Source organism: Sorex araneus, chromosome 5 (genome assembly GCF_027595985.1).
Source record: "Sorex araneus isolate mSorAra2 chromosome 5, mSorAra2.pri, whole genome shotgun sequence".
Taxonomy (NCBI): Eukaryota; Metazoa; Chordata; class Mammalia; order Eulipotyphla; family Soricidae; genus Sorex; species Sorex araneus.
Window position 1 is genome coordinate 170,544,577 of NC_073306.1, and position 23,625 is coordinate 170,568,201.

At 44.5% G+C, this 23,625-nt stretch overlaps 1 protein-coding gene across 3 annotated transcripts in view; it reads left to right on the top strand.

Moving 5' to 3' along the window:
- Positions 1-21,609, top strand: part of NWD2 (NACHT and WD repeat domain containing 2) — a 181,353-nt gene extending 159,744 nt beyond the window's left edge. For 2 of the 3 annotated variants that reach the window (XM_055138504.1, XM_055138505.1), the window contains 4 exons: positions 4,874-5,077; positions 7,058-7,202; positions 11,738-12,327; positions 15,406-21,609. In XM_055138504.1, coding sequence (XP_054994479.1) covers positions 4,874-5,077; positions 7,058-7,202; positions 11,738-12,327; positions 15,406-19,338 — 4,872 coding nt within the window. In that variant the 3' untranslated portion in view covers positions 19,339-21,609. Of the gene's footprint in view, positions 1-4,873; positions 5,078-7,057; positions 7,203-11,737; positions 12,328-15,405 lie in introns of those variants that run through there. The other variant, XM_055138506.1, reaches the window with a different exon arrangement.
- Positions 21,610-23,625: the final 2,016 nt, after the last annotated feature.

Genomic DNA, 23,625 nt, shown 5'->3' on the forward strand with positions numbered 1-23,625 from the left:
CAATGTAGTCCCTATAAGGATACCCATGACATTTTTCAAAGAAATAGACAAAACACTCCTGAAATTCATATAGAGTAATAAACACCAACGAATAGCCAAAGCAATCCTTGGGAAAAAGAAGATTGGTGGTCTCACCTTCGCCAATCTCAAACTGTACTACAAAGCAGTAGTAATTAAAACATCATGATTTTGGAATAGAAACAGACCTGCAGACCAATGGAACAGAGTTGAATATGCCAACATAGCCTCTCAAGTATATGATCACTTAATCTTTGATAAAGGAGCAAGAAATGTGAAGTGGAGCAAGGAAAGCCTCTTCAGCAAGTGGTGCTGGGAAATCTGGACAGCTACATGCAAAAGAATGAACTCAGACCTCTGTCTAACGCCAAGCACAAAAGTCAGATCCAAATGGGTTTAAGACCTCAATATTAGACCTGAATTCAGAAAGGGATGCTCTTTCATTGTTGGTAGGAATGCCAACTGGTCCAGCTTTTTTGGAAAACAATATGGACATTCCTCCAAAAACTAGAAATTGAGCTCCCATATGACCCAGTAATACCACTCCTGAGAATATATCCTGGAGATGCAAAAAAACACAATAGAAATGACATCTGCATTGTATGTTCATTGCAGCACTTTTAACAATAGCCAGAATCTGGAAACAACCCGGGTACTCGAGAAGAGATGACTGGTTAAAGAAACTTCGGTACATCTACACAATGGAATGCTATGCAGCTATTAGAAGAGATGAAATCATTAAATTTGCACATAAGTGGGTAGACATGGAGAGTTTCATGCTAAGTGAAATTAATCAGAAAGAGATGGACAGAAGACATAGAATGACTGCACTCATTTGTGGAATATAAAGTAACAGAAGGGGAGACTAATATCTAAGGACAGTAGAGACAAGGGCCAGGAGGATCATTCCACTGTTTAGAAGCCTGCCTCACGTGCTGAGGGAAAAGGCAGTTGGGATAGAGAGGCAACTGCTAAGTAAATTATGGTTGGAGGGATCCCTCGGGATGGGAGATGTCTGCTGAAAGTAGACTAAGGACCAAACATGATGGTTTCTTAGTATCTGTATTGCAAGTCATAATACCCAAAATTAGAGTAAGAGTAAGAAGGAACGTACCTTCCACAGAGACAGGGGGTAGGATGGGGTGGTGATGACAGGAAGGGATACTGGGAACATTGGTCTTGGAAAATGTGCACTGGTGGAGGGATGGGTGCTCAATCATTGTATGAGACATAATCATGAAAGTTGTTACTGTATCACATTGTGGTCCAATAAAAAATTTAAAAATAAAGTTATCTGGTACAGCTTGTACCTTCTAAGGGCTGGGGAGCTAGTATAGGATTGAAGGTGCTTTCCTTGCATAAGATCAACCGTGTTCCATCCCTGGAATCCTGAGCACCTCCAGGTGTTACTCCTGAGCCACAGAGTCAAGAATCACCCCTGGGCAAGCGACAAGTATGGTCCACCTCCACCAAAAAAATATCAAATTTTTAAAAATTTATTTTATTGAATCACCATGTGGAAAATTACAAAGTTCTCAGGCTTATGTCTCAGATATACAATGCTCAAACACCCGTCCTTTCACCAGTGCAAATACTCCACCACCAAAAAAAAAAAAACAGTATACCTCCCACCCCCCACCTCCCAGCCCCCCCACCCCCACCTACATAACTGATAAATTTCACTTCATTTTCCCTTTACCTTGATTACATTTCGTATTTCAACACAAAACTCACTATTGCTGTTGGAGTTTCAACACAGAACTCACTATTCTTGTTGGAGTTTATCCCCCCAAAATACGGCCCTATTGACAAGGAAACATTTGATAATTAGTTTTCCACTGATGAGAATGAAGAGATATAAAGTACCGAGGCTGCACGGTTTAGGATTTCTGTATTTTAGTAATTAAGTCCAGGGAGATTTAAGTTGGAAATTGTATCATTTCCCTTCCTGGGGCAGCATGGAGCAAAAGCTTGGTTCACAGTCTGGAGACATGGCTGCAAGCACTTGCTGGGACCAGAAGTAATATAGCTGGTTCTGGATCCTGGTCATTCAGCAGCAAAGTGGCTGTGCAAAGGCATGGCCACTCGGGTCGAATCTCGGCGGAGCTCAAGCCAGTACCTGCTCCGGCCCGAGACTGCCCAAGCGTCCCACTGTTTCAAGTTCAAAACACATTTTTTTTAAAAAATCATAATTTTTTTAAATTGGTACCTTCCCAGACTGTTATTAGATGTGTTAAGAGCTGAAATGGTTTCAAATACACTAAACTTCTAGGAACTATAGAATAAACCCAAAGGATATTTTTAGCTCTATTTGATTGTGTATTGATTCAACAGTGCTTGGTTGTCTTTTTAATTCTTTAGTTTGAGCACTATGGTTTATAAACTGTTATTAATCATATTTCATGCATGACCTATTCCAGCACCACCCTGTCTACCCAGGGGCCCGCTTCCCTCCACCACTGCCCAAGTGTCCCTCCCCAAGCCCTACCCCCCCCACCCATGGCGAGCTTCTAAAGACAAGTTCTTAGTTTCTGTTGTTTTGAGCATTTGTTATTCCCCTGTTCTGTTTCTCCACATGTTGCATATGGGAGAGATCATTCTGCACCTGTCCCCCACCTTTTGACTTCATTCAGCAGGCCACTCTCCAGGTCCACCCAGATGGCAGCAGATTTCATGTTTTTCTAACTGCTGAGTTGGATTCCATTATTGGGTTCCATGCCAGTTTCTTTATCCAGTCATCTGACCTTGGACATCTGGGTTGGTTCCACTTTGGGTCCACTGTGGGTTGGTTTGGCTATTCTGAATAGTATTGCAATAAACATAGGAGTGCAGATGGTTTTTTTTTTTCATTGAGTTTTGGACCCTTAGGGTAGATACCCAGAAGCTTCATGATCATTTGGCTCATCAATTTATTTTGGACACAGATCTACCCAGGGCATTTACTCACTCACCTGTCTGAGTTGCAAGGAATGCTCGAGTGCAGTGGGGGGCAGGAGGGATAGCGTGTGTGAGGAAGTCTGACCACACTTCACATTCCACTGAGTGTGCAAGGCCAGGGGCTCGATCGAGGTACAGCTGATAGGGGCCGGGAAGTAGGTGGATGCCCCTTTGTCACCAGTATCCCCTCGGACTCTCACACTCTATCATACCCCATACTGTTATTCCACATGACTGATATCTCAATGTTCCTTTTATGTTACTCCTCTGTTTCTACCAGATAAGATGTTGAGAGTCATTTAAATGTGCTGGGTGCTACATAAGCTAAAATTTTCATTGCTGAAAGCAATCTTCACACAGTTCCTAATGCCTTAGCAAAGGGGAGGTTCTGTGCCTCACAAATTCCCAATGGCCAGGATGTAAGTCCAAGGTTCATACCTTGAAAACTTTAGACACAAGCCAACATTCAGAGCATCCTTCACGGTTAAGGTTCTCCATGGATCCAGGCACCTCTTACTTCATACACCTGGTGATTTTCTCAAGACAGCATAATAGTTATGTGCTTTGAAATGGGTCCTAATTTAAAAAACAATAAATATACAAGACATCTGAAGAAAATTAAGAACCACCCATTCAGAGATAACCACGGATAATCTTGTGTATTCTAATAAAATTTCTTTTCTATGATGTGGATGATAGTTTATACACAGAGACACAATAGCCTCTAGTGTGTATATATAATGCACACATACAGAATTATTTTGCACATACTATAATGTGACCCACCTTCTCACACAACAGTTGATTATAAACATCTTTCTATGTCAGTAGAGTTCTGTGATATTTTTGGTACCTGCTTTGCATAGATGGGACTAGAATATATTTCAAAGTGCCCATCTGCTGCTGGACACTTAAGTTGTTATACCAACTCTTTTCCTGTTAAAATGGGTTCAGCATAAATATTCTGGTAGGGGCTGGAGCGATAGCACAGTGGGTAGGGCGCTTGCCTTGCACGCAGCCGACCCGGGTTTGATTCCCAGCATCCCCTATGGTCCCCTGAGCACCGCCGGGGGTAATTCCTGAGTATAGAGCCAGGAATGACCCCTGTGCATCGCCGGGTGTGACCCAGAAAGCAAAACAAAAAAAAAATTTAAAAAATAAATAAATAAATATTCTAAAAGACTATATATACTTATACATGCATATGTGTATATATACATGTATATGTGTATACACACATCTATGACTTTTAGAGCATAATTGCCAGGATATTCTTCTAAAAAAACAAAAAATATTCTATTTACACAACCATTGATTTTAGATATGAAGATACTTCCTCACATCTTCACCTGGTGCATGCATTTTTCATTGCCAATCTTATGGGAGAGAATAATAGCTTGTTTTTCTTGTGAATGGTTTTCCAATACCATTTTTGATGGTTGATGGTCCTTTTACAGTCCTTCGTTTGTCGCTGTATACATGTATACATGACAGACTTAGAGGTAGTCATAAGTCTTTTACAAAGCCACCTTTCTGTTGTAGAGTTTACATATGTGCTATTTCATCAGCCTAGTATGTCATTTTTCTTTCACATTTTTTCTTTCCCATGAACAAGCGAAATAATTCAAATACTTATGGTATTGTGTAAACTTTGAAAAAGTTAATTTGCCACAAAATTTGAATTTATCTGATGAGATAAGCAACATCAGTTCTCCCTGTATGAATTTATTGCCATTACAATGAGATTGTTCTAATTTGTCTTGGGCAATAATCCATAAAGGAGATTTTCCACTGTAATTAAAAGGGAAAATTGATGGAACTGTGACTCTGGTTTCTGAGCTGAGTGGCAACATGATAAGAATGCTAAACTGAATTTACCTGGCGACCCACTAAACTGAACTTTCTTGTGGATACACAGGGACTCTTAGGGGAAAAATACGGGAACATCCGAATCCCTGGAGAAGTGGAAGCCTCAGAGTTCGAAATGATTTTGGACGCTGCCGTGGAGGCAAAGCTGGAGACCAAGTTACTGGAGGAGTGGTACTGTCGTGATGAGAACTCGGTGCCAGCAGTTTATTACCTCAGACCCAAATCAGAAATGCTGAAAAGTAATAAAAATGCGGTAAGTTGAGGTTGGCGCTAGAGTTCAGTGGACTGAGTGTATTGTTTATAAGCAGGAGGTCTGGGTTTATATTAATCCACAGCACCACATACCCCTACAGGGAAAGATTCCAAAGCACTGCTGAGTGTGGTACAGCCCCCCTCCCTGTACATACACACACACACACACACACACACACACACACACACACACATCATTCTCCTAAAGCGTGCATCTGTACTATTGCATACTTTAGGCAATAAAGCATATGTCTGTATTTTTTTTTTACTTTTTGGGTCATACCCAGCGATGCACAGGGGTTACTCCTGGCTCTGCACTCAGGAATTACTACTGGCGGTGCTCAGGGGACCATATGGGATGCTGGGATACGAACCCGGGTCGGCACATGCAAGACAAATGCCCTACCCACTGTGCTATCGCACCAGCCCCTATGTCTGTATTGTTTTTAATGTTTCCATTTACCCTCGCATTTTCGGAGGGTCACACATTCTTGGTTGTGGCACTCACACTTTCCATGTGGTGCTCACACCCATGCTCATACGGCTTGCACACCTGGCTGTGGTGCTCTCTGTTTTTAGTTGCAGTGCTCAGTTGGGACGACCCTGCTTTCATTGTGCTCATACAGTCCTCACTGCTGTGTCCTGGAGAGGGCAGGACCCCCTCCCCCCAGGGCCTCCCAAAAACAGAAACCCAACAACCTTAATCAGCACGTGTGGGCAGCACCAGAGATCAAACTTGCAGCTCCCCACCTGCCAGGCAGGTTCTTTTGCCCACAAGCCATCCTGGGCCCCCATCCAGTACTTGAAGCTATTTATGTTACCTAGGACTAGGCTTTTCCATAGCAAAAGGCGCTTTATTTTGCCCCAGCCCTTCATTTCCTTTTAAAAAATAAAATCCTTCCCATTTGACTCATTTTGGGGGAAGCATCGCAGACTTTGCTTCCGCACAATTTCCTTTATCCTCAAAAGTATCTTTTGGAAGTTCCATTAATGAAGGTCTGCTAGCTATATAAATTCAGAATTCTTGAAAATAGTCTTGATGCACCCTTTTTCTGTAGCATTTGTTCTCCTGGTGGATCAGGAGCACTGCTTATATATTACTATTTTAATTGGCACTAGTGCTTCCTTCCTTCATGACTATAAGCTCATTTGTTTTTATTATGCTCTAGGGAATTTGGAATTATTCACTAAACCCCACATGATATTTCAGCATGTATGTGGTGGTAAATAAATGAATGTGTGCATATAATTATCATCAAGACTATAAATGTTATTATCTCAGTAGACAGTTCTGCCACTGGAGTGGGAGAAGCAAGGGAAGACGAAACAGCTAAAGACAAATTAGTAATGTATGAGAGCCTCCCTTATAACTCTCTCCTCTTGAGAAGGTACTGAAGAGATGATTTTACCATGACCCGTGTTATCAAACCTTCATGGGGAAAATATACAATATACGGCATAGTAAGAAAAACAACCACAAAGAAATCCTATTTGGATTTGCAAATTTACATATAGAATAGAGACCATTTCCAGCTCTCCAGGTTATTAGAATTTAAATGAGAATCTGTCTGTTAGGCATGAACCATAGTATTGGCATTCAAGAGACATTCAAATAGCAATAGTTCTCTCGGGGGTGGGGTAGAATGAGGGGGACACTGGGACAATGGTGGAGGGATGGGACACTCCACCGGAGCATGTGGTGTTAGAACAGTGTATGCATGAAACCGAATCCATGAACAGAATTATAGTTCATAGTAACTAATATTTTTCAATTTTGATCTCTGATTCCCTGAGCACCACCAAGAGTGATCCCTGAGGGCAGAGCCAGGAGTAAGCCCTGAGCACCAGCAGTGTGGCCTAATAAACCAAAAATGGATTAATTCATTAAATAGCAATAAATAAATAAATAAATCTGTTGTTCTAAAAGACGAGGTTTTCTCTGGTGGTGAGGTTAAAACTGTCTTATTGTCACACTCTGTAGATGCCACCTGCTGCCAATGCTGAGAATGAGAAAACCTGGCAAGAGATCTCTGAGGAGCTCAAGACGATATTTAAGGCTGCCGTGAAGCTGTTGCATGAAAAGGGAAAAATGAAACACAGCCAAGCTAAGAGGTACCTGTTTTCAGGTAATTGTACTTATCCTCAGTAAATTACAGAATCGATGAACATTAGATGCCCCCATTGCTTTCTTTGTAGAGTTTCACGTCTTTCATTTCACTTACCATCTCTCATACAATTTAATTTTTGTAGATGTTTCCATCTACAGGGGAAGCAAATATTCTGTTGTTTTAACTGGAGGGGTTCACTAAATTGGGAAGTTCAGCAGAAAATTTTGAATTTAAAAAAATCAGATTGCAATAAAGCAGACTCTGCCCTTGTTTCTCAGTTTGGGCTATCCATTATTTATTCATTCGCTTAGCAAAATTTACAGAGGACCTACTATGTGCCAGACACTGGAAATCAAATCAGTAAGAGTCAGTCTCAGCTCTCTTGGGACACTTTTTGTAGTGGGGAAAATAAAAGCTAAGCAGGTAATCAAATGAACAAACAAGATCACTCCAGAAAGGATAAGGGTCATAGGTAAAGCAAGCCAGTGATAAGAGAACAGGCATTGATAAAAGAGCTAGGAGTCCATATTTAGATTTGTTGGGCAGCAAGATGAAGAATTTCTTCCCTTCACTGATTTTGTTGCAATGGTTGTAAGTGGCACACATGCTCGTTATAAGTCAGACATCTTCCATCTGGTTGCCATGCTCATGCGTTCGACCACTGTGTTTGCCGAGGTCACCCCTTTTGGTTGTGGACCTTGTGACTGTGCTCTTTGAGTATTGCACACCTTTAGTTTAGGTGCTTACACACAATTGACTCCTCCCCAAATCACATATTGTGTTGTGATACTAGGGGTCCCAGACACAGAGTCCCCCACCCTTGCTCAGTACATGTGGGTGACTCAGGACATCACACGTGTGGCCTCACTCCTGCAAGGCAGGCACTTTGCCCTGTGCCCAAGAAGATCTGGCTATTTGAGGTCATAGAACGACTCCAAACTGACAGTGGAGAGAATTCATGCAAAGAGATGAACAGATGAACAATCCCTAAGACAGAAATGAGCTTATTGAGTGTCAGGAGAAAAAAAGAAAGTAAAGGTAGCCAGGCCCTGGGAGAGAGAAAAAACATTAGGAGCTGGGCACAAGCCATCATAAGAAATTTGTTCATCGTAAGAAATTTGTTTTTCAAGCATGATAGAAGATGCTCAAGAGGCTGGAACAATGCTTTGTGCAGAAACTCTGACTTCAATTCCCAACATCATATGGTCTCTTGAGCATCTTGAGCACTGTCTGGTCTGGAGCGAGCAGAAACAACAATGCTTTATGAATTACATATGCCAGAATTGGAAATCTCATCATTTTTCAAATGACTTTCGGTTGGCTTATAACACTTTAGAATGTCAGTGCTATAGCTTCACATCTCTGTGTGTAGATACACTGTCTCACCACCAACATTCCAGCCCCATCTCACCTACTATTCACTTCTCACACTACTATTCACTTCTCGCACCCCAGCTTTCTTTCTGGTACCTACAGGAGTTTTCACCAAGTCTAGGCATTCATTTGTTGAATCCTGCCAATACTTTTGCCCAAGAGCAATGCTCTCTTCATCGTGTGCTTCATTGTGAATTATTGACAAGTTCAACATTAAAGATATTAAGGAAAATGCAGAGAAAGAGAACAATTACTTTTTTTCTCTGAATTTTTTTCTTTGGGGGATTTAGAGGCCATATTTAGTTGTCTGGGGGCTTGCTCCTGACTCAGTGCTCAGGGATCTCCTGGAGTGCTTAGGTGGACTGTATGTGGTGCTGGGGATTGAACCAGCATCAGCTGCATGCAAGGCAAGTGTTTTAATCCCTTCCCAATCTCTCTAGCCCTCTCTCTGCATTTTTTGTATTCTAATAAATCATTACGATGTAATTTGCTTCTAAAAATAACTGTTGAATTGACTTTGTCTCACATAGTGCATTGATAGCTGTGTGCATAGGATGTCAGTCCCAGAGGCAGGCCCTCTGTGCACAAGTTCCTTTTCCCTGAAACCATGCATCTGGGACTCCACCAGCTTGACTGTTATATGTCTTTTTACCTAGCACGCCCCGGTGACACACCCATTCCACAGAAGCAGTGACAGTATTTCCCGGTGTGCAAGCAATGCCAAGCTATGAGTTTTCACCCAGGATGAAAAATCCTCTGCAGTTTGAGCCGCCCTTTCCCTTCACAGTACTCAGCAGTGGCTCTAAACTCTTCCTAGAATTGTGCCAGATGATCAGAGAAGAGAAAGACCAAGGGCTGCTTTCAGCAGGAGCGCAGTGTCAAGGCTTTGTCTTCCTGGTCTACATGATAGCAAGTTCTTACCCTTCTATAAAGATTGGCTTTTGTTGCCCAAGTTTCTTTTTTCTGGCTTTTCCCACTCCCCCTTGCCCTATTGTGCTTAGTGGTGGTATTGCTGTGATGACGGAGGGGTGACACCTGTCTGGCTGGGTGCTCACATGTTTAGGGGTGTTGCCCTCCGGGGATCTTGAATGTTCTCAGCACCCACACGCACTGGTGCTCTGCTCACACACTCAGCTGCCGTCTTCACCAAATGCCACACTCTGAGTTGTGGTGCTTGCATGCATGTTTATGAGAATAAAGTGGTTTCCCCCATTTTAGTTGTGGTATGTATACACACACACACACACACACACACACTGGTTGTAATGATCACTGGGAAGTGCTCACATACATGCTTCCCACAAGTCACATTTCCTGGCCATGGTGCTGACCTATTTAGCGGGGTTCAACTGGGCATTACACCTCTTTACTTTTGGTCCCACACACACCTGGCAGTAATGTGACCAGAAATCACTTAAGGCACCATGCACCATAACTATCAGAAATCACCAGGCCCAAACTGCAGGGCTGCCAGGTTTACACATGTGGTGGCACCAGGGTGAGGACTCATGACCTTACATTTGCACTCTGCACCACGGGGCTATCTCAGATGACAAATATCCCAACTGGGTCAACTTGGCTCCTCAACCAGTCTGCCTAAAACCATTTGTAAAAGTCTACTGAAGAGAAAGACACGCCAACATTAGCAATCCTACTTGGGTCATGGACTGGAATGATAGCACGGCAGGTAGGGCATTTGCCTTGCACGTGGCCAACCCGAGTTCAATTCCTCTGTCCCTCTCAGAGAGCCCAGCAAGCTACCGAGAGTATCCTGCCCTCACAGCAGAGCCTGGCAAGTTACCCATGGCATATTCTATATGCCAAAAACAGTAATAACAAGTCTCACAATGGAGACATTACTGATGCCTGCTTGAGCAAATCGATGAACAATGAGACAACAGTGATACAGTGCTACTTGGGTCATACAATTTGATTTGAAACAAAATATTGTCCTGAGCCTGCCACTGAGAAGCACTGTCTTCACATAAATTCCCACCTGCCCTAATAGTTACTTACAAAATCCACATGTGGTTCTAGATAATGTTTGATGTTGGAGTAGGGGCCAGCACATAAAAGAGTTTTCAGTTTAGGGCCAGCCTAGTTCTACATTCTCCAAGCCCCAGCTCTTCCCCTACTCCATGTGTCCACCAGATCTCAGTCTGGAATACCCTCCTTAGGAAGACCTTTCCTGACCTCTCCAAGTCAAAATTATTTTCTATCACTTTTTTAAAAAATTATTTAGGCAGTACAATTTGCAATGCTATTAATAATAAAAGCTCAGGTATACAATGTTTTAGTGGCAAACCCACCACCAGATTGTTTGCTCTGGAGGCACTTCATTGTTCCCCTTTATAGAACTTGAAACATTCTTTTGTTATTTTTTAAAATTTTTATTGAATCACCGTGAGATACAGTTACAAAGCTTTCATGATTGACTTTCAGTCATACAATGATGGAACACCCATCCCTCCATGGGTGTAGTTTTCCCACCACCAAGTTCCCCAGCATCCATCCCTCCACCCTCACTCTAACCCATCTCCTGCCTCGCTGGTAGGCAGTTTCTTTCTTATGCTCTCTCTACTTTGGGGCATTATGGTTTACAATACAGATACTGAATGGCCATCATGTTGAAACATTTTTTTAATTGAATCACTGTGAAATACAGTTTAAACAGCTTCCATGTTTGAGTTTCAGTCATACAATGATCAACTTAAAATATTCTTGAACTTGAAACATTCTTCTTCTGTGGGTTTGGGTTCGAAAGCCACACCTGGTGGTACTCAGGGGCATTTCCTGGTCTGTGCTTGGAATGATCCCTGGCGATACTCAGGGGAACATATGTGGTGCTGGGGATTTGAGCCTGGGGTGTCTTCGTGCAAGGTGTTACCTCTGTTTATGAGCCTTAAGTCCCAGGCACCACCAGGACTGATCGCTGAGCACAGACCCAGGAGTAGGTCCTGAGAACCACCAGGTGTGGCCCTTCCCCAAAAAAGGTGAAAAAACACATTCTCTGAGTTCCAGGATCCTTATGAAAAGACAAACAGGAAGTACAGAGATTTGTCTGCATTCCCTGCACACTCTAAGTGAAAAATAATTAACCCCCAGTGACTGAGGGCTAAGTACAGCAGTGGCAGTGACTCCTTTGTTCTAGCCAATAAACTCGTCTCATTGTCTTTCAGCTATAGAGGATGAATTTGACTTTGCTCTTGGAAAGCAAACACCCGCATTCCTAAAGAAGTGTGTGTGCTACATTAGGAAAATTGCAAACATTGAGCGCTTTGTGAAAATTCCAGAAATGGGAAAATACATGGATATCACAGGAACAGATCCAAGGATTATCCGGGACCCAGAAGCACAAGAGAAGCTGATAAAACTCAGGGATGAATTTATTCCTACTATCGTTGCATCCTCCAATTTGCGAGTCTACACCTCTGTTACTCATTGTGACATGAAACTCGGCTATTCCCAAGAAATAGAAAATCATTACATAGAAGGGCTTGGTAAGCAATTTTATGAGGACATGATCGATATCATCCAGGCAACGGTCCAACAGAACTTTGACACAGAAACTGATACTCTCTATGATGAAATTCTCCAGCATTCCTCCTTGTGTAAGACCTATGCCTCCTTCTATGAGTATAAATGCGAATCTCTAAACATCGTGCATAAGTACCTTCTTCCAAGCAAAATCGGGCACATCAACCCTCTTATTATATATGGGGGGCCTTGCACCGGAAAGACCCTTCTGCTGGCTGAAGTAGCCAAGAAGGTATGAGCCTGTTCTGTGAAACCTTTAATGCTGGGAAATGGATAAATTGTTGAGATTCACTTTCTGTGTTTCCTTTGCAAATGAGCGTATGTAGAATGGCTACTTCAGGGTTCCTCTTTTGCTGTTGTAACAGAATAAGATTCAAGGAGGCAAGTAGAGACCAATTTTCTCTTTTCTCTCCACCCTCCACATTCATCCTGGGGTTGGGCAGGGCCAGTGTCCACTTGGCTGAAAACAGGGGCTGGTCCACAGCTTTTTTCTCATCCCTTCTCCCCCTGTTGGAAAGCAGAGACAAGCCCTTCCTGATCTCCTGCTCTCTCAGCTTGGTTATGATGATGATGAAGTGTCTTCGATGATGATGCAGTGTCTGTCTGCATTGCATTACCCCCACTGAAACTACCCTGAGCATCTGGTCTGGGGAACATAGGCACAGCTGACCCATCTCTGGCCCCACACAGCACCAGAAAACACATAGGGCTGTGTTTTAGGGAGGTTAGGAATGTCAGGTGGCCACCACATTTTCCTTCCATGACTGAATTTTTCTGAACTGGACTCTTCACTCTTGACCTTTTGACTGGCTTAAATTACTTCCCCCTCCCACACACACACCTACTCTCTACCCTGAGACCTGTCTCTGCTTTCCTGGTGGTCATACCCCTACTCTTCCCCAGACATAGACCATCTTTTCCCTCCATGACCACCCCTTGACCCTTACACATCCAGCCACTCATTTTGTGTATCTTGCTGCCAAAATCCTCTCCCCAATCCAGAAACTCTTTAGACAAGGTCTGGGGAGGAATGACACCAAGCAAAACTGAGTGAAATAGCTCCTGCCTGTGGCCCATATCTAGTACGTGGGAAACATCTGGGTATTGTTTGATTATTTGTTTTTTTGCCCTGAGAACTCTGGCTGCCCAGCCAGTTTCATGATGGCTGCTCACCATCCTTTCCCAGACACACTCATCCCATCACCCTATTTCACAGAGACCATCAGCTACCACGTGGCATACCTCAGGCTGCAAGGCATGGTTCATAATAACCTTGTTCCCTGGGCAAGAAGTGAGGGTGAGCATCTGCCAGCCCCATCCCTGAGAATGGATCTCTGAGAGACACAGCTGTACACTCTAGTCTCTCTCTTTCCCCCTCTTGGCCTCCAAATCTTTTACAGCCTAGAGTAGGGTGACTCACTTAGAGGAACACCACTGGCTTTCTTAGGTGGAACTCTTCTAGCTCTTTGGTCATGGCACCCGAGTGTGCCTATTCACAATGCAGTGTTGTAGCACCCCAAGAGTCCTCACTTTAAGCGCCCCCCACTCCACCCCCGCCTGTGTTTGCCTCGCTCCTGGAAAGGTCTTTGCCCGCAACCATGTGCGTGCTCTTGTGACACTGATGGTGATGGTCAGAGAACTGTGCACACACTCCCCAGAACCCTCCGCAGAGGACTGACGAGCTGTTTGTCCCCTGTTTTAGTGACCACCAAAGGGCAGTTGTAGAATGACAGGACAGAACAGTCTCCTCCAAATAAGCCTCAAAGGTTGGAGCTCAACAAGACTCACCTTAATATTTATTCTGACAGAAATTAAATGAAGTTTCCTAAACTTCACTTGACAATCTCTTGGAGAAACCCGTGTTCATAAACTTACCTCCAAATGTACAAAATTATACATTCTGTGCTTTTAGGCATTTCCTTGGTAAATTCCAGAGATTACTCAAAGAACTTTACCTCTGTGAAATACACTTTGATCATCTCCTTACCTACCTTTACCTTTCCAGACAAGAAAATTACTAAATTTGGCAGCCCTTCTCTTTATCGCCACAATTACAGAGAGAATGAGACAGAGAATGCACTAGAATGAAAGTAAGAAATAACGTCATCTCTCAATAACCATCTGTCTCCTAGCAAGTCATTTACCTAACCTGTGGCTCAGTTTCCTCTTTTGTTAAATGACCCCAGAATCCCACTTGCCCTGTGAGAGATACCATGATAACTGATGAGTGCCTGTTTATATGTAGTCAGTAATGTGTTATTAACACAAAATAAAATCTCTTTTGGCCAGCATCATGTATGACAAGATAAATAATAATCACAGTGAGGACCCTTTAACCAGAAAGAATCTCTTAAGGGGGGGGCAGAGAGATACTACAGATAGTAGAGCACTTGCCTAGCTAGCTTGCCAGCAATTGGTAGGACTCTTGCCTTGCAGGCTGACCTGGGTTTCATACCTGGCATCCCATAGGGTCCCCAGAGCATTGCCAGAAGTAGTTCCTGAGTGCACAACTAGGAGTAACCTGTAAGCATTACTAGGTGTGGCCAAAAAAAAACGAAAACCAAAAATTGTCTCTTAATCATAGGTTATATTCAGTATCACTTCAATCCTGAGCATTTTTTACTGAATTCTAATTAACTTCAGATTTGGTCAACCATACATACATGCCCTTAAGTGACCTCAGTGAAAGCAATTGACTCAACATTACGTATACGTCATCATTTAATCTATGCCTTAAGCAAATACTAAGCATCGACTAGGTCCCAGGGAACAGGAATTAAGCAATGGCCTCACTGGGTACTCAGATTTACAAGTTATCTTTAATACTTTCTGGCTTCTAAAGTGAAAGCTAAAAGGTAAACATTAGGGCCAGAGAGCTAGTACAAGGGTTACGGCTCTTGTCTTGGTGCAGCCAACCCTGGTTCCACCCCTAGCACCACACATGGTCCCCCACATGAGCACAAAGCTAAGAGTGAGCCCTGAGCACACACTGGATGTGATCCAAAGTGAAAGAAAAAAAGTTAAGCTAAAGGTTGCTTTATGACAGAAAGATACATGGATGATACCACTACTGTCACTGTTTAGTGGGGTGATCTGACGATCTCCTTGCAATATGCCTGAGCTATTTGATCTTCCCAGAAGGATTTTCTCTTCCTTGCATCTCGGCTAGTTTCTGCACTGCCAGAGCTGTCCAAAGTTTTACCTCAGGAGAGCTGAAACGCTGTTGGATGCAACCATGTGATTGTCTGTCTGTCTGTCTGTCTATGTATAGACATACAAAACCATCCTAAATCCCACCTCTATGTTTTAGGCATATGGCTGGCTACAGGAAGACACGGGACCAGAATCTGACCCTGTCATAGTTGTGAGATTCCTTGGAACCACCGACATGAGTACGGACCTCAGGCCTCTCCTCCTGAGTGTTTGCGAACAGTTGGCAGTGAACTACCGGTGCCTGGTCCAGAGCTACCCCAAGAAGATCCACGACCTGCGGGACCTGTTCATAAACCTCCTGAATGAGTCTTCCCTGCAGAGGCCGCTGGTGATAATATTCGACTCCCTGGAGCAGCTGTCAGACAGCGACGAGGGCAGGAAGCTCTGGTGGCTCCCGGCCCACCTGCCCCGCTTCGTCCGGATTGTCCTCTCCACGCTGCCCAACAAGTACGGGATCCTGCAGAAACTCCGGTGCCTTATCCACGAAGAGGACAACTACATTGAACTGGTTCCCCGAGACCGGAAGATGTGCAGTCAGGTCCTCAAACACCAGCTGCTGCGAGTGAAGCGGAAGGTGACCTCGGGCCAGCAGATCTATGTGAACAACGCCTTCTCCAAGTGCACGCTGCCCATGTTCGTGAACCTGACCTTCAGAGAGGTGAGACACTGGAGATCGCACAAGGACGTCAACGAATCGTCCCTCTGCGTCACTGTGCATGATAGCATCGAGCAGCTCTTCGGGACCCTGGAGAAGAAGTGTGGTCCGAGGCTGGTCTCCAGGGCTCTCGGCTACATCACCATGGCCAAAATGGGACTGAGTGAAATGGAACTGGAGGATGTGCTGGCCCTGGACAACAGTGTGATGAACGAGCTCAATGAGAACGCCAGGCCCTGCAACCCCCTGAGAGTCCCTTATCTGTACATTGCCAGACTCAAGGAGGGGCTGAGTGGCTACTTAATAGAGCGACACATAAAGAACGTGACGTTGCTGGTCTGGGCCAATAGGCACCTGCAGCTCATAGCCCAGAAGCTGTACCTGCAGGGGGACAAAGCCCTGCGGGAAATGCACACCATCCTGGCCGATTACTTCCTGGGTGTCTGGGCCGGGGGCCGAAGGAAAGCTTTCTGCCTCGAAGACCCCTACTTGAACGGCTGTCTTGACTTGGAGAACCGCAGCTTGCTGGAGGAGGAAAAGCACTTTCTAGAACAGGCTTCCTTCGACAGGCAGGCTCCAGACCAGCCCTGGGTGTTCCAGTGCAACCCCCTGGAGCCGGACATCTTCTTCGTCAACCACCGGAAGATGTCGGAGCTCCTGCACCACCTGACGCGGTGTGGGAAGACAGATGACCTGCTGTACGGCATCATCATGAACTTCAGCTGGCTCTACACCATGATCAAAATCGGCCAGTTCGACAAGGTCATCTCAGACATCGAGCTGGCTTACAACTACTCGCAAGAGAAGGAGCTCAAGTTCCTCGGCAGCACCCTGCGCAGCATCAGGAATAAGGTGATCGCCTTCCCCGGCTCCCTCTCTGCCGAGCTGCAGCAAAGGCTGCTTCCTGTGGTAAGTTCCCTGCCCAAGCTGAGACATCTCCTCCTCGAATGCGACAAAGACGGGCCCAAGTATTGCTCCATCGTGCCGCTGCATTCTTCCATGGACGTGACCTACAACCCCGAGCGTCTTCCCTTGTCTTCCAGCCACCTGCATGTCACTGAGATCCTGCCCACCTGTAACCCCAGCACCGTCCTCACTGCTTTAGAAAATGGCTCTATCAGCACCTGGGACGTGGAGACGCGCCAGCTTCTCAGACAAATCACCACTGCCCAGTCGGTCATCCTGGGCATGAAACTGACCGGGGATGAAAAGTATCTGGTGGTGGCCACCACCAACAACACTTTGTTGATTTACGACAATGTGAATTCCTGTCTCCTGTCGGAAGTGGAAATCAAGGGGACCAAGCATGGCGGCGGCTCCAGCTACATCAATGGCTTCACACTCTCTGTCACCCATGCCCTGGCCTGGCTCGAAGCCAGCAAAGACGTCACAGTCATTGATCTACTCTACGGGTGGCCCCTGTACCAGTTCCACTGCTGGTATGAGGTGACCTGTGTCCAGTGCTCATTGGATGGCGTGTATGCTTTCTGCGGCCAGTACCTGAACACCACTACCATATTCCACTTGGGCAGTGGAGAAAAACTGTGTACTGTGACCTCTGAATTCTCAGGGGGGTTCGTGAAGTTCCTGCTGATCTTAGACACGGCTCAGGAGATGGTGATGGTGGACAGTGAGGGAAGCCTGTCTGTCTGGAACACCGAGGACATGGCCAACCCCCAGCTAACGGATGATTTTGACTGCCGAAGAGAAGACAGCGAGGTGGTCAGCATCGAGCTCTCAGAGGACCAGAGCGCCATTCTGATCTGCAAAGCCCTAGGCCTGGAGCTCCTTGACACTGGCATGTGGAAGGTGGCCGAAAAGTTCCGAGCTAAACACAACGAACGCTTCATTTCTGCCGTGCTGTCCAAAAACGGAGACTGCATCATCGCCACCATGGAGAATACCTCGGCCGTGTTTTTCTGGAGACGGGACACAGGGCAGTGCATGGCCAGTCTACAGGAAGTCTCGGGAGCCATAGTCAAGTTGGTGAAATCGAGCCACCACAATATGCTGCTCTCTTTATCCACCAGTGGGGTCCTTTCCATCTGGGACATAGACATCATCACAGCCATGTCCAACATCGACAAGACTGGCAAACCCATCCAGAGTCTGGTGCTGCCCACCAGAGGTGAAATCATTTACTCGCTCGATGGCTCCGACTGTGTTCACAAGTGGAACTTCAGCAGCGGGTTCATTGAAGCAGTGTTCAAGCATGAGGGCATCGTGGAACACTGCGTGCTGACATCCTCAGGGGACTTGATGGTGACATCAGATGACAAGAGCAGCCAGTATGTCTGGCACACCAGCAGCGGCGAGAACCTCTTCCGCATCAATGGACAGAGAATCTCTCAGCTGCTGATCACACACAATGACCAGTTTGTGGTCTCCCTCTGCGAGGAGCACGCCTCCAGGGTTTGGCGGCTGGCCACTGGCCACCGGGTGTGCAACATCCTCACCACCCTGCAGAATGCCTTCATCACCTCTGCCAACACCTTCGTGGTGGGGATGACCAAAAGCAAAGTCCTGGCCGTCAGTCTCTGGACGGGAAGCATCACCAAGAAATTCTGCTGTGAAGATGGCACCACCATCGTGAACTTTAAACTGATCCCCGATTGTCCTGACATCATCGTCTTCATCACCTCGGCCGAAACAGTGAACATCTGGAGTTTGACCGAGGAGGTGATCTGTCGCCGGGTGCAACTTCCGAACAACTTCCTGGAAAATCTGGAGGACTTTGAAATTTCTCCCAACGGGAAACTCGGCATCATCGCCAGGGGCGATGAGAACATCAACGTGCTGGATCTGTACAGTGGTAAACTCCGGGTGGTGCGTGCCTCCGGGGTCATTTGGCGGCAGAAACTGTCTCGGGATGGTCGCTACCTGGTATACATTTGTTTCCGGAATGGGGAGGAAGAGGATGAAAACGGAGCCATATCCAGCTTAATTGTAATGAGACTGGCCGATGGCAAAAATATCGGTGCTTGTTCCCTTTACAAAACACCCACTTTCCTTGCTCTCTCTCAGAGACACCTGCACATCATTGTGGGCTTTGATGACGGAAGTATTGGAATCTACACCGTGGTAGACCGTGTAGATGCTGCCTTGAAAATTAAAATTGCCACGTCCAATAGCAGACAAATCTTCAACAATGCAACACAGACATCCAGGCCAAAGTCGAACAGTTATTGTTTCAAAGTGTCTGTGGATTGCTTATGGAGAGAGTCTACCGAGGTCTTTGCAAGGGACAGTCCCATCACAGTCAGCGACTCCTCGGAGGCTAGTGAAGCCACACCCTCCAAAAAACACAATTCCTGCTATGACCGGATGTGCTCAGTCCTGGAGTCCAGGAGCCACAGCTATTCCCCTGATAACTAACAAAAGGTTTACCCTGCTCAGTGAAAAGACGTGATATGTGGGACAAATATATATACATATATGCATTATATGTGTTGTGTGTATATATATATACATATATTCTCTTCTATATCCCAAATGACAAATTACTCATTTCCTAAAAGCCAGGACGGGAGGCTGGAGTTCCCGTGTTCATGATTTTCTATGCTCATGGAGTATAGAGAAAAGGTGAAATTGGTTTTGTATGTGGTCCTTTGGCAAAGCATGAAGTCCTGAGAGAGGATGTTTCCAAATTGTACTTTGCTGGCGACATCACCGTACAGGTAGAGGGTGGTTTTAAAGTGAGCTGTGTGGGAAGAAACGGCACAACTCAGCACACTGGTTCAGGCGAGAGAGGCATGAGCATTAGATGTAGACCATTTGGACCGGATTGAGGGATTCAGAAATCACCAACCCAGCTTGCTGTTTGACTTCAGACGATTGAGTGGCTCTAAGTAAACAGCCTTAATCTCTCCTTACATTTTACAATCCTGACAACTGTGTAAACCCAGTCCACACATGGAAGGTCTAAAGGTGCAAAATAATGTAACAAAGCCTGTCCAGATGTCTTCCCCCGTGTCTCAAGAGAAAAAGATAGTGAGTGAGGCCTTGGAAGGGACTGGGCCGAGAACCCACCTGGCCACCATAGGGCTATGAACACACAGTACACCATTCAGCCGTGGCTGTTGCACGTGAGGGCTTCTATATAATGGAACATAGAGTTTTTCAGCTATTTCCTGGGCTGCAAATGAGTACTTAATTTAACAAGAAACCACCATCTTCTCGTGTCTTTTCAGAAATACCTGTTTGTACTGGTTGTAAAGCATTGCAGAAAGGGCATTTACAGATATGGCCAAACCACCTGTCCATTTCCCCTGTTGTCCTAGCAGGTCTGTGCTACTGGGTCAGCTGGATGGGCACATGAATTTTTTCTTAAATCCCTGCAATCTTACTAGAAAGAGAGCACTCTCGACATGCCATCTGTGAAATACTGATGACATCTGCCTTACTCTCATTCCTCCTCTTTCCTGTGCAAAGCGCAGAGAGATGACCAAATACTCGGGGACAAACTGAATATGCCTGTCTTTGTGCTAAAATATTCTACAAATCTTAGGGGTGTCCAAAGGTTCTATACTGTCCCTGTTTGTAACCACTTTCTTACTTCGACACACTGTGTATGCTTCTCTTTCACACTTCTGCTGAAATACTTTGCAGAGCCCTTGACAGTTTTAGCCATTTCAGAGCAGATGCTATGAAATGATAATCACTATTGTTTTGTTTTTCCAAAAACTACTCTACTTAAAAGATGCCATTCCGAGAGGAAGGAGATTTCCTTCCCTCCAGATCCTCCGTGTGGCACACCCTTGGATGACTTTTCCAAAGGGTTTGGGTGGGAGCTGGTTTGGTTTGCAAGTGGCCCGAGGAGGTAGACTGTGAGCAAGCAAGCAAGCAGCTGACTAACTTCCTGTCCAGCTCTGCCAGACTCACCACAGATCTGCAGACAGATCTCTCATCTCTCCAATGCATTGTTTTTGTAACCTGCAAAATAAGGCAGTGGTCATGTCTGCGCTGGCCCTCAGAGAGAAATTGGGGAGCTATAGGAGGAAAAATAGAACATCTTGATTGTTGACGCTAAGGAAAAACAACTTGATCTAGTAGCGATCTAACCCATAGGGAATCAAAGCCCATTAGATTTCATTTTAGGAAGCATTTTGACAGCTATTTGTAAGCAGATGGTAAGCATTCCAAGATGTGATTCGACATAAACACCCCTCTCCATGGTGAAATACTTCCCCCCTGCCCCCTAGGAACTTCCTCCCAGCCAGCTATACCCATAGTCGATTGTGTCATTGCTTTTCTTTTCCTTTTTGAGCTTTTTCAGAGGTAAATGCATTCTCATTCCTTTTATTTGTGGTCCTTATCAGTGAGAACATCATGCCACATGTTCCTAAGAATTAAATGCCTAGATGGCTTAAATGTAGTTTGTGAATGTTCTCTGTAAAAGTCAATAGAGTTTAACAAGTGACCTGAATGATTTTTCCTAACTTGTTTGCAACTGATAGCTCATACTGAATGTTTTTATGTAAACTTTGTATTGTTGGGGAGAACTACCCAATCAGAGATTTATATTTTCATAAATGTTACATTTAGTTAAATTTTGTTACAGAGTTGTTACACTAGAAAATGATTGCAGTCTTAAGCAATGTATAGTCTTGTGTATGTATTGTTTGTATGAATAAAAGATAAACTAGTTTTGTGTGATGTTTGTTTTTATCCTCCTAGCTGCAGCAGAAGATTTTCAGTAATAATTACTGTCTGTACTTACTCAGCACTGTACACTATACTATACACTAGGCACTTTTTTTGGAGATAGCATGTTAGTCATGAAATACTCATAACAGCTTTATGAGCTAGCAGCACACCAGGTTTACACATGAAACAAGGTAAAAACAGGAGTCTAGGGGAGTGGCTGAAGAAGTTCTCAACGTAGTAAAAATGTCTGTCTTGGTAACTTTCTCAAAGCTCATACAAATTCAACACCAAGTATCCAATAGGCATTTACTGATTATGACTTCTAAGACACTTACTAATTGGAACATTAAAAGGTCTGGCTAGACTCAAGGATCACTAAAGCTCTTAGAGATGCACTTGAATTTTCAGGTATAGTGGATAGGCTATGAATTCCTTCAGGAAATATTTATTTGGTCATGCATTTTGCCAAGATTACAAAGGCAAATAAAACAGCCCGTGCCCTCTCGTAGTTTACAAGCATGGCAAGAAAACATACAGGAAGTGAGTTTTCTGTGTATTTATATGCGGACGGTCCTCCCCTTTGGGCTGTAGCAGAATAAAAGGAGGCTGAGGAGGAGGAGATGTCCCACTTAAATTTCCCCCCTAGAGAGAGAGAATCAACTCATCCTCTATTTTTTTTAAGTTTCTGCCTTCTTGGATTTAGAATACACATATTTAATCTTTTTAATTTGTTTTGGGGCCACATCTGGCAATGCTCAGCAGTTTCTCCTGGCTCTTCACTCAGGAATTACTCCTGGAGGTGCTTGGAGGACCATAAGAAATGCCAATATTAAAACCGGGCCAGCCGCCTGCAAGGCAAATGCCCTACCCTCTATACTATAGCTCCAGCCCCACACACTTAATATTTTTTAATGGAAGCAAAGAAGAGCTTCATGAGCTTCATGAAATAGTCATTCTTAGGGGAACTTAAAACTAAAGTGTTAAGGAAAAGAATCAAGTAAAGAAAAGAATCAAGTAAACTATTGCCTTCCTCTTCATGTGACTTAAAATGAACTTCTGCTTAAAACTGACCCCACAGGGAAAAAAAAAATCATTATCCATCCTGGGGAATTCCTTTTCTACTTATAATCTAACTCCTATAGGCTAAACTAGATTATCTTTAGTTTTCAGAGGAGATAAAGAGAAATTAATGCTCCATAAATGTATTTTACACACAGAATTTTTTGTTTAAATATCTCTTATCCTAGGGTAAAGCCTATCTGCTGGGTTCAGGTTCTAGGTATAATGCATTTCCCTGGAATGATTTACTAGTTACTAAGTCCCTCCTACAGTGTAAGGGAGACATAACTAAATCACACTGAAGTCAGGCTTGGATGGATAGTCGTTAATACACCAGGCACTCATTTTCAGGGTATCCACACAGGCTGTGATTACTAACCCATTCCGTCTGGCTTTGCAGAAACCCCGCCCTTCGTAGATGAGGGTCATAGTAAGCTGCTACTGGAGCATAGAGCAGAATTTCTCAGGCTGAATTGTGCATCACTGGTTAGAATACCTTTATGGGGACTGGAGAGAGACCTAAAGGTATGGGAGTGCATGTAAACATACAGGAACCATGGTTTCAACCAAGCATGAAAGGAAAAACATTTTTTTATTGCACACTAAGATTTCTTCTTTTCACACTCTGATTTCCCAGTCCATATGTCCGGGGAAGGATCCATATACTTTTATTTTTACTAAATTCCCCCACATAATGCCAGTATGGTGAATATGGGAACCATACCTTAAAAATCAAGACAGGGACTGAAGAGATAATACAGGGATTAAGGCACTTGCATGCACACCGCCAGCCCATGTTCGATCTCTGGCATCACATATAGTTTCCGGGCACCACCAGGAATGATCTCTGAGCACAGAGGCAGGAATGAGCCCTGAGCACTGCCTGGTGTGGCCCCAAAACAAAAATGTAAGAACTGAAGAGTCAGTCAGTCAGAATAGCCTGATATACATAGTAAC